This window comes from Dipodomys ordii, unplaced genomic scaffold (assembly GCF_000151885.1).
Source record: "Dipodomys ordii isolate 6190 unplaced genomic scaffold, Dord_2.0 Scaffold197, whole genome shotgun sequence".
In the NCBI taxonomy this organism is placed as follows: Eukaryota; Metazoa; Chordata; class Mammalia; order Rodentia; family Heteromyidae; genus Dipodomys; species Dipodomys ordii.
This window is the reverse complement of record NW_012267413.1, coordinates 930319-947518: the sequence shown is the minus strand read 5'-3', so window position 1 is coordinate 947518 and position 17200 is coordinate 930319. Positions and strand designations below refer to the sequence as shown.

Genomic DNA, 17200 nt, shown 5'->3' with positions numbered 1-17200 from the left:
TTAGGAATCACTTAGAAAAATCCGTTACAAATTCTGAAATAGGGGCTGAATACGTAGCTCAGTTGCAAAGAACTTGTCTAGTATGTTCATGGTCCTAGGTTCAATCTCCAGAACCCTAATTTTTTTAAAAAAGTGATTCTACTGTAGGAATTTTCTTTTCTTTTTTACTTTTTCTTTTTTTTTTTTGGGGGGGGGTCCGGTAGTGGGGCCTGAACTGTGGGCCTGAGCATTGTCCCTCAGCTCTTCAGCTCAAGGCTAGCGCTCTACCACTTAAGCCACAACGCCACTTCTGGCTTTTTTCTTTTTGCTTATGTGGTGCTGCAGAATCGAAGCCAGGGCCTCAGGCATGCAAGGCAAGCACTCTACCACTGAGCCACCTTCCCAGTCCTGTAGGAATTTTCATTAAGTTTCTCCTAACAAAATCAATTTAGTAAAATATATATTATTAATACACCTAGCATTTGTTTATGTTTTCTAAATGTATAAGGTTCTGTGAAAAGTACACGCTTATTCACCTAAACAGGTTTTTTGAAATTAAGAAAATGCTTAAAAATTATTTCCTACCCTTAAAGAGAAATAATCATAAAAGTAAATTTTTTAAAGTTAGCATTAACAATCAAAGTTAAAAGCTTTTTTTGTTTTGTTTTGTTTGTTGTCAGTCATGGGGCTTGAATTCTGGGCCTGGACGCTGTCCCTCAGCATTTCAGCTCAAGGGGAGCGCTCTACCACTTGAGCTACAATGCCACTTCCAGTTTTTTTTAGTGGTTTTTTTATTGGAGATAAGAGTCACAGACTTTCCTGTCTGGGCTGGCTTTGAACTGTGATCCTCAGATCTCAGCCTCCTGAGTAGCTAGGATTATAGGCGTGAGCCACCAGCACCCAGCTAAATTAAAAGCTTAATTCTAAAGCCAGGCTGCTTCTAGAACCAGACTGAATTCCAGTAACTACTGTGCCCTTCAAACATGAGCTATGTATTCTTGGATAAATAATTACTTTTAGGAACTTAGTTTCCTCATCTGTGAAAGCAGAACAAAATGTGTTTCTACATCACAGGGTGACTCTATGGATTAAATAATATTAACACACTTTACATATTAAGTAGTATGTAAATGTTTTTATGATTATCATCATTCTCTAAGTTTCTGAAACCTATCTTATTACTATACCATATATTATTTGAATACTCAATTCTCATATAAGAGTTTATATAAAAAACAAAAATTTATAACTATCTGAAGTTACAAGCATAAAATTTCTTATGAAATGAGTACATAGCTAAGTGGTAGAATTCTTGCCGAGCTCTGTGTTAAGTCTCCTGGGGGGGGGGGTGGAGAGAGGGAGGGAAGAAGGATAATTCTGATTTAACAATAATATTCTTACCCCGAGATAGTAAGGAGGCATGGTCTTCAAATAACTTTCAAACGACTGTCTCCATTTCAATGTTGGTTTTGCTTTATGCACTTTAAACAAGTCATCTAAAAATATATGTTTTGAAGAAGTATCATCATACATGTTTTCACACACAAAAATCATAAAGAACTTCATCTTAGAAGCCTGCTTGTTTGTTTGTGAAACAGTACCATCAGACATTACTTGTTTTTTTTTTAGTCATAGGGCTTGAACTCAGGGTCTGGGCACTGTCCCTGGTTTTGCTCACTTAAGGCTACACTCTACCACTTTGAGCCACAGTGCCACTTCTTGTTTTCTAGTGGTTAATTGGAGCTAAGAGTCTCACAGACTTCCTACCCAGTCTTGCTTCCAATGACAATTCTCAGATCTTAGCCTACTAAGTATTTAGAATTATAGGTGTGAGCCACCAATGCCTGGCTCAGACATTAATTTTTAACAAAATTAAAAGGAGTAAGAGGTTTAGTTTTGGTGTTTCCTATTGTGACACTATTTTGAAAGTGAAAAGATACCAAGATCATAGTATAATGTACTGCTAAACACTAATAAACACGTGACAAAATGCTACCTTGAGTAAAAAAAGCTTAGGGCCAGCGACTAGGCCCTGAGTCAGGCCCTAGCACCTCCACAAAAGAAAAAAAGTTAATTATACAAAAACAAAACAAGGGGCTGGGAAGGTGGCTCAGTGGTAGAGTTTTCGCTTTGCATGCTTGAGGCACTGGGTTTGATTCCTCAGTACCACATAAACAGAAAAAAAGCCAGAAGTGGCGCTGTGGCTCAAGTGGTAGAGCGCTAGCCTTGAGATGAAGGGCTGAGTGCCCAGACCCACAGTTCAGGCCCCATGACTGACAAAAAAAAAAAACAAACAAAAACCCAACTACAAAAACAAAACAAAAACAACACTAATATACTAATGTAGAATCAGAAAATATGCAAGAAAAATCTATTTTCTCTCTAACATACTCAAGACACAAAATATATGAAGTGACAGAAACCAAGTACATACAACATTTTCTATTTAAATAGTTGGGCTGAAACATATTTAAATCTGATGAATTTTTTACCTCAGTACAAATCAAAAAATGACAACTAGATAGTAACAGAAGCTAACTTTAGGATTTCTTGTAATACTTTGGAACAAAATTCCTTTGTTTAAAAAAATACCTGGATGAGCCAGACACTCATGCACTGCCTATAATCTCACCTACCCAGGAGGCTAAGATCTGAGCACCACGGTTCAAAAGATAGCCCCAGCAGGAAGCTATGAGACTCTTTTATCTCCAATGAACCACCAAAAAAAAAAATGCCAGAAGTGGAGCTGTAGTGTAAGTGGTAGTGTACCATCACCTTTGAGTAAAAAACACTAAGGGATGCCAGGTGTTGGGGGCTCATGCCTATAATCCTAGCTACTCAGGAGGCTGAGATCTGAGGATCATGGTTCAAAGCCAGCCCAGGCAGGAAATGTCCCTGAAACTCTTAGCTCCAATTAACCCCCAGAAAACTGGAAGTGGCATTGTGGCTCATGTGGAAGAGCCCTAGTCTTGTGCAACAGTGCTCAGGCCTAGAGTTCAAGCTCCATGACCAAAAAAAAAAAAAAAAAAAGCTAAGGGACAGTGCCCAGGTGCCCAAGTCCTGAATTCAAGCCACAGGACCAGGACTACCACCAAAAAGAAAAAAATTAAAGGTAGGCAATTGTTTTTTTTAATATACTCAGATTCTGTGAATATGTTTCTACAAATGTCTTCTGTACCAAACAGAAAGCATACATTATGAATTCTATGTAAAAAAATCTTACAGAAAAATTAAATTTGAATTTCTTAATTATTAAACTATAATAGTTTATAGAAAAAAATGATGTTTCAACACTGACTCAATTTATTACAAACAGGTTGCTGTAAAATTTCTTTTATTGGGGGGGAGGGGGCGCGGTTGTGGGGGCCTTAACTCTGGGCCTGGGCACTGTCCCTCAGCTCTTCAGCTCAAGGCTAGCATTCTACCACTTGAGCCACAGCACTACTTCTGGCTTTTTCTGTGTATGTGGTGCTGAGGAATCGAACCCAGGGCCTCATGCATACAAGGCAAGCACTCTACCACTCAGCCACCTTCCCAGCCCTAACATTTCTTTTTTTTTTGGAGGGGGAGGAGGGGGGTCCAGTTGTGGGGCCTGAACTCTGGGCCTGGGCGCTGTCCCTCAGCTTTCAGCTCAAGGCTAGCGCTCTACCACTTGAGCCACAGCGCCACTTCCAGCTTTTTTCTTTTTGCTTATGTGGTGCTGAGGAATCGAACCCAGGGCCTCAGGCATGCAAGGCAAGCGCTCTACCACTGAGCCACCTTCCCAGCCCCTATTTCTTTAAATAGGTTTAATGTTTTAAATATTAAAAGCATTTTCATAAATTTTAGAAGAAAAATATTAAACAGATGTTCTCAAAGTTCATCTTAGGAGAATTTATATATGCAAGCAAAAGAACAAAAACTACTTACCTAAGAGGGGAAGGAGGACTGGATAATTGTAAGGCATCACAAATAAGTTGACACAGTTCAGTGCTGTACTGGCTTTCAAGTAACCAAAAGGATAACCAAGTTCACTATATTTAGCACTATTGCTTACATATACCTGTTAAAAAGGAGGTTTAAATTTTCATACTTAATAACCTTCAAAGAATATTATGCAAACCACCAATTCAACTTTTGCTTTTCATTTAAATTTTTTTACTTGTTATAGTTTTTCAGCTCACCTGCCAACATGTTTGAGGAGACTTCCTTTCTAAGATAAACTGAGTAAGTGGTGAAGGTTCCAACTCATATTTATCAAAAGGCAGTTTGTCAATAACCATAGGTTCACAGTCTGTACAGGAAAACTTCACTACAGGATGAGATGTACGAGGTGGCTAGAGGAAAAAGTCATTATGTACATAAAACACCAAAACAAAATTACTTTAAAATGTTTCTATTAATATTTAGCTGCTCAGATTTGTTTATGAATTTCACTTACTACTAAAAGCAGCATGAAGGTAAAGAAAATCTTGAAGTTGAACACTTCAAGAATCCATATGAAAATCTTTTTAAAAATCCATATGAAAACCTTTACTAGAATTATATGCAACATTTTAGACCTAAATATTTTTACATACAGAAGTGAGAAGTATGTAAAGACCTCCAAAGTCCTTATCTATAGCCATTTAATTTACTTGTAGAGTAATGACTTTTGAAACTAAGTGTACACCTTCATCAGTTTTTGAATATATAAGATTCAGACACATACTCTGTTAATAAAGATGTACACAAAAATGTGTGCATATGGGGCTGGGAAGGTGGCTCAATGGTAGAGTGCTTGCCTCGCAGGCATGAGGCCCTAGGTTCGATTCCTCAGCACTATCAGAAAAGACCAAGTTGTAGAGCACTAGCCTTAAGCTGAACAGATCAGGGACAGTGCCCAGGCCTAGAGTTCAAGCTCCACAACCAACCAAAGAAAAAAAAAAAAGAAAGAGAAAACCAAAAACCAAAAACCGTGTGCATATACATATGCATTTATAGTATTTATTATACATACAAACATATATAATAGGAAGAAACTAAACATAAACCTAAATTCACTCTAAATATATCTTAAAACCAAATTAAAACTAGAAATAAAACTAAATATATATCTAACTAAATCACAGTGGCTCTCAAATGTATTATATGAGACTACATCTATCTTTCTCCTCAGTCATACGACAACCTGTAGATTCCCCAGTAGATTATCATTCTTCATGTACCTGCGTCTTTTATGTCAACTGTTTGCATATTGCTTTTTCTTGTGTATATTACCAACAAACTAAGTTTTAGAGAATAACTTGATAAGAACCACCCTCTATTAAGGGACTGTCCAAATACCTCTATCCAGCAGTTAGGAGCCTCTGGCTCTGTCCCACACTCTGTATCACAGTTAACACCTTATACTGTTACCATGTAAACAAATTTGACTCTCCTCTAGAAAATTAACATTCAAAAAGGTAAACACTGTCATATATTCCTGTGCCTAGCTATATCTGATTTCTAAAGGTTGGCAAAAATGTATTTTTTGGATTATAAAGTATTTCAACTAATCTGAAATTTAAATGAACGTTTAACAAATAATTTTGCTAGTTTGTCTGCCATCTTTCAGATTACAGTCTTAGGAATTACTTTTATCAGCAGAGTGCTGGTGGCTACTCAAAGAGGCTGAGATCTGAGGATCTTAGTTCCAAGCCAGTCTAGGCAGTGAAATCTTTCATGAAAGTCTTATCTATAACCACCCAAAGCCAGAAATGGAGCTGTGGTTCAAGTGGTAGCAATGCCAACTTTGAGCAATAAAACTAAAGGACAGTGCCCAGGTATCAGCTTAAAAAAAACAAAAAACAAAATTCCTTTCGTCTTTTCTAAGAGAGACAAAAAAAAAATCACCAAGCATCCAGATCACAATACTGAATATAACTGAAATGTCTATGTGAATTTCTATGACTATAACCTGGTAATTTGTAGGTAAACTATCAAGAGTTTTTCCTAAGCTTTCTTTTAAATTTCAAATCGTATTCTAGGGCTGGGAAGGTGGCTCAGTGGTAGAGCGCTTGCCTTGCATGCCTGAGGCCCTGGGTTCGATTCCTCAGCACCACATAAGCAATAAGAAAAAAGCCAGAAGTGGGACTGTGGCTCAAGTGGTAGAGCGCTAGCCTTGAGCTGAAGAGCTGAGGGACAGCGCCCAGGCCCAGAGTTCAGGCCCCACAACCAGCCCCCCCCCCAAAAAAAAAAGAAATCCTCATGTTACATTAAGTTTAGGGTTTAAGAAAAAAGAGATTTTATATTCGTGATTAAATATCCAGATAATAATGAAAATGTAAAATAGTACTGGATTCTAAAGACAACAAATTGTTTTTCTATTGCTTCATAATGAACAACGCAGTCTAAAGCAAATAATAGCTTATCATAGCTTCTAATTCCTGAAAATAAGCCATACCTTTACTCACAGTAGTTCTTAAAAATCTAGTATGAAAGACAGATAAGATTGCTATTACATAAGCTTGTCCCTCTGGTACTTACTAGTGTTGGAGAATTCTGATCTGGCCAAAAAGATTCTGGAACAGGCCAATGGCCTATAGGAACCCCTGTTTTAGGATTTGGTCTGACATATATGAGTTTGTGACAGCTATGCCAAGGCTGAGACCCAAAAGGCCTTGATATATCTGGTTGCCCATCTATAGCAAAGAAATTAAGACAAAGTATATATCATTAAAAGGAAAAACATACAAAGTATATCCACTATTTTTCTAATTAGAAATATCCTAATAAACATATTTTGAAATTTGTTCAATTTTGGATATCCTTTTTCTTAAACAAAATACTATGACTGTTGAATAGTTAAAATTGTAGTTCACACTATATTGTAATAGCTAAACTGTAATTCACTAAACAGTAAAATTTATTTAAAAAACTATTTCAACTACGAGTCCACAGCTGAAAGAAGGTCCCACAGCATGCTTGGCTTGCCCAATCAGAACATAAAAAATATACTGTGCGGTTTAATGAGTGATTATGTCTTCCAAACATCAAATGGTATGGGTAATTTGCTTTCTTAATCACTATATTCCCAGTGTTAAAAAACCATGCCAGTTACATAGCAAGTACTATTTAAACATTACTAAGTAGGTATTTCTGGGACTGTAGCTCGGTGGGATAGCATTTATCTGGCATGTTCAATGCCCTGGTTTTGATCCCTTACACCTGAATTAAAAAAGTATTCCTTAGAAATAATTTTTACTACAGTCTAGTAAAAAACAACAACAAAGCCCTCCACAAATCTAGACACACAAAAAAACTACCTTTAATTCAATTTACCTTTAATTCAATTACCTTTAATTGCAAAAGAATCCTTTTCAAAAATTCAGTAAACATTTAGTCAGTATCTAACACAAGTACTTTATTAAATAATTTTTAAAACAGGTATCTTCTATGTCTAACAAATTTTACACCGATTTAAAAAAAATCAGATACAACTTGTCTTATCATATTATCTACCTGCTCTTTATACTTTCTCAATATACCTATTATTTAAACTCTGTAATCTTTCTTGTCTCCAATTACTTGCTCTAGTAGAACATGTGTGCCAAGTGTCATTAATAAATAACTTTCTAATTCTTGAAATAAGTTATGTACAGTGAAACTAAATCTCTGCTACAAACTGTCCATGGGTTCTAGTATAACTATTTAGACCCACTGGCTCCTGTAAATAGTTCATGATCTAAACAAGAGTATAGCGAAGTGAAGCTCATCAAGAGCTTAAACAACAAGCTGGTTCCTCAATTTTGGACTTCAAAAATGGTTAGTTCTGATTAAGATCCTTGGAACAAAAGCAGTAAGAAATTACTCACTAGGGTAGAACACTGACTTATATTATGGGAGCTTGGAAGAGCAAAAATATTTGGGTTGAGAAGTAATGATATCTACTGAGGACAGTAAGTTTGCTTATCTAGAAATGCTGTAAAAGGTGTTTGGAGGAACCAGGATGAATTTAACTTGACTTTCCTATTCATCTTCCCTTCTTTACAACAGAAGTTTAATCATGTTGATAATCTGACCTTGCTGATAGTAAGGCCAATTTATAGGTTTTCAGTTCTAGTTCAATAATTTAAAACCAAGTTTAGAAAATGTCTGTAAGAAAAATACAATAATACCTTCTACAGGGGAAGGATCTGGTCCTGCTTTTTCAAAGTTTATTACCACCCCACTTTGTACTTTCTGCACCAAGGACTCCAGACACTGATTAAGCATTCTTGGAGAACATACAGAGTATGAACGGCCTAAGATAAAAAATAAAAAATAAAGAATAAAGTGAACTAGTTAGTTGCAAGAACTCCTACCTTTTAGTAAGAATTGTAAGTGTGGTTTCAGACAACACTAATAAAACAGAAATTCAATGGTAAAGGTTAACGTGTCATAATCTTAAAGAGAATGAACAAAAATTATTTCTAATCAACAAGCCCATTTTGTGAGAGCATGAAAATTTTTGTGAGCACATGAAAATTTTTCTTCCAAGTACAGGTGCATGAAACAAAGAAAACTCAGTATGTACAAATGACAATGAAAAAAGTTAGATACAATAGGTATAATATGTATAAAGCACTACTGCAAACTGTTATCCAATACATCTTTAACAGAGTATACACATACAACCTCTTGTACCAATACAATCAATTTTTTTCTCCACTTAACCAAAGTATTATGTCCCTAAGCTACATTAAGCAATAAATAGTAATTACTATTTAACTGGTTTTTGGGCAGTAGATGATTATTTTAAATATCTGTATCATGATATTGATGGTAGTATTTTTTTCTTAATTTCACTTGAGTTAAACAGCTGAAAATTACTATCTTGCCTTTTGAGATGTCAGTCCTGGGGCTTGAACTCAGGACCTGGTCACTGTCCTTGAGCTTTTTTGTTCAAGGCTAGTGTTCTACCTTTTGAGTTACTGCTCCATTTCCCCACTTCTTATTGGTTAATTGCAGATTACTGAGATTATTGGAGATTATTGTTATTTATAATAAGCTCAGGGCCTTTCCTGCCTGGGCTAGCTTTGAACTATGATCCTCAAATTTCAGTCTTCTGAGTAGCTAGGATTATAGGCATGAGCAACGGATCCTGGCTCTTATTTTGCCCTACTGATATTTTAATCTACAGTACTTTAGATAAGCATTAAAATGCCAGGGATTTGAAAAATACAAGTGAAAAGGATTTTTTTAAACAGCTCAGTCTGGCCTTCAACTTCTGATTCTCCAGCCTCAGTCTCCCAATGGTTTGGATTACAGGCATGTACCATCACACCATCTTTAAACAGGAATTTTCAACAAGGATATCTACATGTTTGTTGTCTGATATTACAGATCCTAGGAACATGGTTATTGAGAACTACTGAACTAGAACTAATCTAATTTTAGATCTCTGAAATGTATAAACTGTACACCTGATTGCTACAGATTTAATATGCAAAAGTGTAAAATAATGTTTTTCAATTTCATGCTGAAATAGTATTCTGGATATACTAATTTAAATTTTATTTTTTAAAATATAGCTATTAAACAAATTTTTAACATGGAACCTGAATGGTATTTCTACTATAAAATGCCAATCCAAATGAAACACTAAAAGCCTTGACAGCTAAAAATCAATCTTCAACCAAGCACCCTGCAATGTTATTTATAATAAGCTCAATACGTAGCCCTATTCTTACACAAATTCAGCCAATTATTTCAAAACAAAAGCTATGTTGTATTTGACAAATCAATTTACCCCTATCAATTTATAATCTACTTTGTAAAGGCTATTCAGAAAAAGGGAACATGAGGTAGTAATGATTCAATCCTTACAAAAATATGATAATGATATTGGTAATTATAAAATATCTATACCAATAACCATGTCTATTCTTGTTCTCATCTCTTTTATTTACAGTGGTTTGAATGCACTCAACCACTTATGCCTCACCCCCTAGTCCTTTTTTTTGACTTATTTTTCATAGTTTTGTCTACGGCTGCCTAAGGCCTCCCTTGTAGCGGGCATGGCATGTTTTTCTTCATCATACCTAACATATTGACTGAGATGGGTCTCAAAATCTTTTTGACTGGGATTGCCTTAAAGTGAGATCTTCTCCAACTCAGAATAGCTAGCATTATAGGTAGAAGCCACAACGCTCAGGCTGTTTTAATCATTTTTATAATTTGCTTAATCTTACAAACAATTGTTTGGATTATTTTCTCTAATCCACAAATGAGAAACTCAAGGCACAGAGAGTTTTTTTTGGGTCTGATCGTGGGGCCTGAACTCTGGGCCTGGGCACTGTCCCTCAGCTCTTCAGCTCAAGGCTAGCACTCTACCACTTGAGCCACAGCACCACTTCCAGCTATTTTCTTTTTGCTTATGTGGTGCTGAGGAATAGAACCCAGAGCCTCATGCATGCAAGGCAAGCGCTCTACCACTGAGCCACCTTCCCAGCCCCGGCACAGAGAGTTAATACAGTGGTACAACTAAAATTCAAAAACTAGGTATTAGAGATTTATTCTGGGTCTACTTTGTACTCTAAATTTACATGTTAATTTGAAGTTAAAACAAAGCATCTATACAATAGTCATGCTATTTGAAAGAATTGTTAAATTTACTTCTTTTCCTGTCAATTTAATGATATACATAAAACAGTACAATATAAACTATTATTACACACAAAATATTCATAGAAGAATATAAACTCTGAATATCTTATATCATAAATTGTCTTTCCAAGATATTTTTTAAAAATACAATTTCTTTTCTTCAGAATTAGGATTCAATTCAGGGCCTCATCACTTAAGCCATGCCTAGAGCATTCTGCTTCTTAGTTTGTTTTTCAGGTAAGAATCTAACCCCCATTTCCAGCTTTTTTTTTTGCTTATGTGGTGCTGAGGAATTGAACCCAAGGCCTCATGCATGCAATGCAAGCGTTCTACCACTGAGCCACCTTCCCAGCCCCCAGCTTTTTTTTTTTTTTTTGAGATAGAGTATCACCAACTTTTACTTGGGCTGACCTTAAACCTTGATCTTTCTGATACATCACCATGCCTGACGTATAAAAATTTTTAAGCATATAACTATGGTAATTCTGTCTTCTAAATCATTCCATTAATTAATCAACTAGAAAATAAATAAAATAGCTATGATCATAGTATGATATAAAACTAATAAAGACTTTTGAAATTAGAAAAAAACCTTAAGAGACATAAGACATTTGGTAAATAACTCATGTCCACCAGCATGATGCTCATTCCTGTAATCACAACTACTCAGGACACTGAGACTTGAAGATCCCAGTTCAAACCAAAGTCTGTGAGACTTTATTTCCAATTAACCACCAAAAAGCTGGAAAGGATCAAGAGGTAGAGCATTAACCTTGAGCAAAGCTAAAGGACAGTACCCACGATCTAAGTTTAAGCCCCAATACTAGCACACATACATAACAAAAAAAGCCCATTATAAATCAATAAAAATCCATTCATCATTTTGAAAGTAAAATAGTAAAGTTTACGAAGTTAAAAACCTCACAAAGAAGTTTGTATCCTATGTAATGTTTCTCTCATCCCTTAGAAAATGTATTTCTGGTGAAGCATTAAGTTTCTAGAATCACTGTAACTGTGAACAAAGGGCTGTATTAAGTACACACCTTTAAATCAAGAAGTTGGCTCATTTTTGATCATGTTGACATCACACAAAAAAGCCAAACTGAATATAGTTAAGTTTAAAGTCAGCATTTACATCTTGATAAAATAAGAAGCAAAAGAACAATTCTAATTGAGAAAACTGTTCTCACAGACTAATTAAGTTAAATATATTTATATCAAAAAGCCTATAATTTTAATAAAATTTTCATCTTGACATTTTTATCAACATATCAGATTTTTTCTGCCAGTACCAGGCCTTAAACTCAAGGCCTTGCCCCGGCACCAGTGGCTCACAATCACAATCCTAGCTACTCAGGAGGCTGAGATCTGAAGATTGTGATTCAAAGCCAGCCCAGGCAGGAAAGTCCGTGAGACTCTTATCTACAATAAACCACCAAAAAACCAGAAGTGGTGCTGTGGCTCAAGTGGTAGAGTGCTTGCCTTGAGCTGAAGAGCTCAGGGACAGCGCCTAGGTCCTGAGTTCAAGCCCCACGACTGATGACGACAACAACAACAACAACAAAAAACCGTAAGGCCTTGTACTCTCTTAATATTCTTTACCACTTGAACTATGCTGCCAGTCAGGATTTTTGCTGGTTAACTGGAGATGGAGCCTCTAGTTTTCTGCCAGGACTGGCTTGAAACTACAATCCTCCAGATATTGGCCTCTCAAGTAGCTAGGATTATGGGTGTGAGCCACCAGCACCTGTTCTATCAGACACTTACTGATTTGGTATCATACTTGTACCTTCTTTCCCTGCCACTGTGCCTATGTAAGTTCACAGTGAGTTCACATTCATTGCTAGTGGTTCAGTTGGCTTGAACTTGAACAGTGGTTCAAGCCAACTGAACCATCTGAGAATCCTCAATTCTTTTTACTCTCTTTGCCCTCATCCTGGTTGTGCTTTGTATCAAATCATTTCTTACCACTTTTAAATTTAGCTCTCTAGACCAAAGTACAATCATCTCCTTTTTTTTGGGGGGGGGGTCCGGTCGTGGGGTCTGAACTCTGGGCCTGGGCGCTGTCCCTCAGCTCTTCAGCTCAAGGCTAGCGCTCTACCACTTGAGCCACAGCGCCACTTCCAGCTTTTTTCTTTTTGCTTATGTGGTGCTGAGGAATCGACCCCAGGGCCTCATGCATGCAAGGCAAGCGCTCTACCACTGAGCCACCTTCCCAGTCCCACAATCATCTCTTACCAATCTCCCTGCGTCGATTTTTGCCACTCTGTATTTCATCTAAAAACTGAAGTGATCATTAAGATATATAACTCAGATTTTATTTTATATCAAAAACTATCCAATGGCTTCTATAACATTTGAAAAACAGAAAACTTACTACTATGGACTAAAAAGTTAAGTCAACATTTGGCTCCCACCCACCTCTCTAAACCTAAGTTACTCTCTACTCTTCCAGAAGTAAGCTAGATCATCTCTTCAAAAGCAAACTTACCTACGAATATTCACTCTCAGCTTCAAGTTATTCTCTAATTTCTATCTCTAATTTTCCCCTACAGTATGTAGGGTTCCTAAAATCCTTATTTATGTAATAATTTTGTCACCAAATCAAAAATTACGAACTTTCTATTGTTCCTGAAGTATTCCGAACATTAGGACTGTCATGTGGCATACAGTGGGCACTCATTAATTAGCTACAAAGAAAAACACTTAAAATGACAATTGTATAGCTTTTTTGTTAAAGCATACATAAAGGTATTAACAATGTACTTATTACTTTGACAATACAGACTAACTTCTTTTTACTTGAACATGAATTACATAATTCAGGGAGGGGGGGAAATCAAATTTTTTTTATACTTTTTTTTAATGGTCGTGGGGCCTGAACTCTGGGCCTGGCCGCTGTCCCTCAGCTCTTCAGCTCAAGGCTAGCGCTCTACCACTTGAGCCACAGCGCCACTTCCGGCTTTTTTCTTTTTGCTTATGTAGTGCTGAGGAATCGAACCCAGAGCCTCAAGCATGCAAGGCAAGTGCCCTACCACTGAGCCACCTTCCCAGCCCGGGGGGGGGGGGTGGGTGGGAGGGGGGGGAGGGGAATCAATTTATACATATACACACCTCCTTGTCACTAAGTTAAAAAGATACAAAAGGATGGTTAGTAGTGATTCCATATTTGTCTAGTACAATACTAGAGGACATTAACTTCTATTGTTTGTGTTACTTTTCTGGTACTTTATCTTGAAAACTTCCTTTAATGACTTTTTTAATTAAAAAGAAACATCATTAAGATGTAAGAAAAAGTGAGTGGTATGCATAAGGTTCTCCTTATTGCTGTAAAAGCATGAAAAGGAGAAAATAAAGAACTAAATCAGGAAAGATCCAGGAAGACTATCTAAGAAAAACTTCCTAACTTCTTGACTAATGCTTCTCCTGTTATGGAAATCTACAACATCAATTTTGAACCCTTCAACTTTCGAGATGTTCCTAAAGATTACCAATTACTATACCACATCTCAAAATTCTTTTCAGATACTTTCTGTTATACATTATTCATTTCATTTCATACTCTGAATATTTCTGACTATAAAATGTGTTATATTTTATTTATTTGGGGGGGGTCCGGTTGTGGGGCCTGAACTCTGGGCCTGGGCGTTCTCCCTCAGCTCTTCAGCTCAAGGCTAGCGCTCTACCACTTGAGCCATAGCACTACTTCCGGCTTTTTTCTTTTTGCTTATGTGATGCTGAGGAATTGAACCCAGGGCCTCAGGCATGCAAGGCAAGCCCTCCGCTGAGCCACATTCCCAGCCCCATGCATTATATTTTAGTACATGCATTATATTTTAGTACATGCAGTATCATAATCTTATCATAATTTTAAGCTCAAACTAAGTTGTAAATGACAAGCAAATCCCAATGTGAGAACATCTAAGTTGCAACTACAAAATCTTTTATAATCATTGAAGAAAAAACTCCTAGATTAAAAAAAAAAACAGCTGGGTACCAGTGGCTCACACCTATAATCCTAGCTACTCAGGAGGCTGAGATCTGAGGATCACAGTTCAAAGCCAGCCCGGGCAGGAAAGTTCATGAAACTATTATCTTGAATAAACCACTAGAAAACCAGAAGTGGCGTTTTGGCTCAAGTGGTAGAGTGCTAGCCTTGAGCTTAAGAGCTCAGGGACAGCAGCTAGGCCCAGAGTTAGAGCCCCAAGACTGACAGACAGACAAACAAACAAACAAAATCCAGCACCGAATCTTAAAAGTAGGTCAATTTAAAGCTAAAAACTAAAATTTCATGACTATAAAAGTAATTCTACCATTAAAAAAAATGAGTACCATTTACTAACAATACGATAAATGTACAGGAATCAAATTAGACACATATATACCTTCTTCTGTGAACTAAATTAGGAAGGCTATTACAATTCAACAAATCCTCTAAAATGGAAACATTTAATAATGTAAACATTACTTACCTACTTCAAATAGCTATATATAAAGGCTCATCATTGTTGCCTTTAGAGTTTGTGGATTGCCCAAACCCATATTATAAGAAATTCACATAAAGTACTAATTAGAACTCATACCTTCTTTTTCCTTTGAAGCTAAGCTATAATTGACTGAGTGGAGCCCAACTATATCGAGAGACCATACTGGAGGCCTCTGATGGGTGAAATAATAAGAGTGCCAGACTTAACATTTTAATAATCAAATTCCTTAGGTAACATAGATGCTCTATGAAATGAAATTCCCATGTATATCTTACTCATTACTAAGTAATGAACCCTAAAGCTTGGGGCAACACTTGGTATACAGTAAGCAGTTAATGCATATCTATATGAAATAAAGCCACCTATTAACCGATTCTACATTATAGAGATCTAAACATAGTATGTATTTGAGATTCTCATTAACATAGCACAGTGCTTACCTAGTCTGATTAAATAAGTGATACATAAAGTTGAATAAAACTTCATTACTATTTCCTCTAATCTATTTTCCTACTTCTTTAAGTCTGGAAAAAACTTTAAAATGTACCTGTCTTTCAAATGGATAATGAAATGCTTCTGAAAACACTATTTACAGGAAATAATGTTATATCCTATCTAAATTGTTGGTGATCTTTGTAGATAAGAAAACTTGATTACTAACTTCAAATACTAGCCATTTCTATTTGTGTTAAAAGAAAAAGTACCACTCATTATGAGATCCAACAGCAGTAACCACATTCTCTTCTAATCAAGATTATAGACCATCATCTATAAATAATTTTAAAACTCTATGTCTATTAATTCTTAATGTTATCTTGTTAAACAACAAAAATGAATTTTGGAAATGTACACTTTAACACATTCAGAAAAACTCTGCTTTAAGTCATTGAATTACTGCCAGCAAAACAAAAACAAAAACAACTTACCGCCTGTCACTTCACACATCGGTGTGATGGCAGAGTCATCTAAAGGAACACCTGTCAACTGTTCTGATTCTACTGACATGGTGCCAGGCAACCGCAACACTAATGCAAAGAGTCTCTGATCCCAACGAAAAGGTTCTTTAGTCAATTCACTTCCAGGCAAAGGTGAATTAAGAGGTAAATGGAGCTGAAAGTAATGGGGAAAACAGTAACAACAAAATCAGTAACCTTTCTAGACATTACTTTTCTTCAAATAAGCCACTTCAATAACACATATTAAAACTTCATTGAGTTTCCTATCACACTAAAAACAAGTTCAAAAATAAAAGCGAAACTGGGCACCTGTGGCTCACACCTGTAATCCTAGCTACTTGAGGCGAGATCTGACGATCGTGATTTGAAGGCAGCCTAGGCAAGGAAGTCCATGAGACCATCTCCAACTAGCCACCAGAAAACTGGAAGTGGTCCTATGGCTCAAGTGGTAAAGTGCTAGCCTTGAACACAAAGAGGCTCAGGGACAGCACCCAAGCTTTGAGTTCACAGACCCACAACCAACCAAAAAAATAAAAATAAAATAAAAAAGCTTCACATATACCTAATACAGTGCACACTTGTTTTCTCTTAAATTTTATTGTAAAGAACTTGAAACAGATCTGAAATATTGTATGTAATGTACTTCAAATTTATATTCAGCTAACCATCAGGTGCTAGACTATTGTCTAGCCAGTGGTTCACACCTGCAATCTTAGCTACTCAGGAGGCTGAGATCTGAGGATCGTGGTTCAAAGACAGCCTGGGCAGTAAAGTCCATAAGATTCTTATCTCCAATAAACCACTAGAAAACTGGACATGGTGCTGTGGCTCAAGTGGTAGAGCGCTTGCCTTGAGCTGAAAGCTGAGGGACAGTGCCCAGGCCTTGAGTTCAAGCCCCACAAAGAAAAAGAAAGAATTTTACTATTGCTATTCTGTATGTGTGTATATGTGTAGGTCTCAGGAAAAAAGAAAGTAAATTTTGTCACTATTAAAAAGGGGTTGGTGGCATGGCTCTGTTTGTAGAGCCCTAGCCAATGAGCAAAAGTAGACACAGGTACCAAATTTGAGTCCCAGTCTTGGACCAAAGGGGGGGGGGGAGGAAAAGTATTAAAGATTGTGTACTCTCATTTGTTTTCTTTCTTTCTGGTTTTTTTTTTTTTTTTTTTTTGGGTCCTGTCGTGGGGCCTGAAC

At 36.6% G+C, this 17200-nt stretch overlaps 1 protein-coding gene across 3 annotated transcripts in view; it reads right to left on the bottom strand.

Annotated features, from left to right (window-relative positions):
• Nucleotides 1-17200, bottom strand: part of Ints6 (integrator complex subunit 6) — a 92800-nt gene that overhangs the window by 15939 nt on the left and 59661 nt on the right. For all 3 annotated transcript variants that reach the window (XM_013034840.1, XM_013034842.1, XM_013034843.1), the window contains 6 exons: nt 15980-16163; nt 8097-8222; nt 6466-6620; nt 4143-4295; nt 3889-4021; nt 1381-1475 (listed from right to left, as the gene is read on the bottom strand). In XM_013034840.1, coding sequence (XP_012890294.1) covers nt 1381-1475; nt 3889-4021; nt 4143-4295; nt 6466-6620; nt 8097-8222; nt 15980-16163 — 846 coding nt within the window. The remainder of the gene's footprint in view (nt 1-1380; nt 1476-3888; nt 4022-4142; nt 4296-6465; nt 6621-8096; nt 8223-15979; nt 16164-17200) is intronic.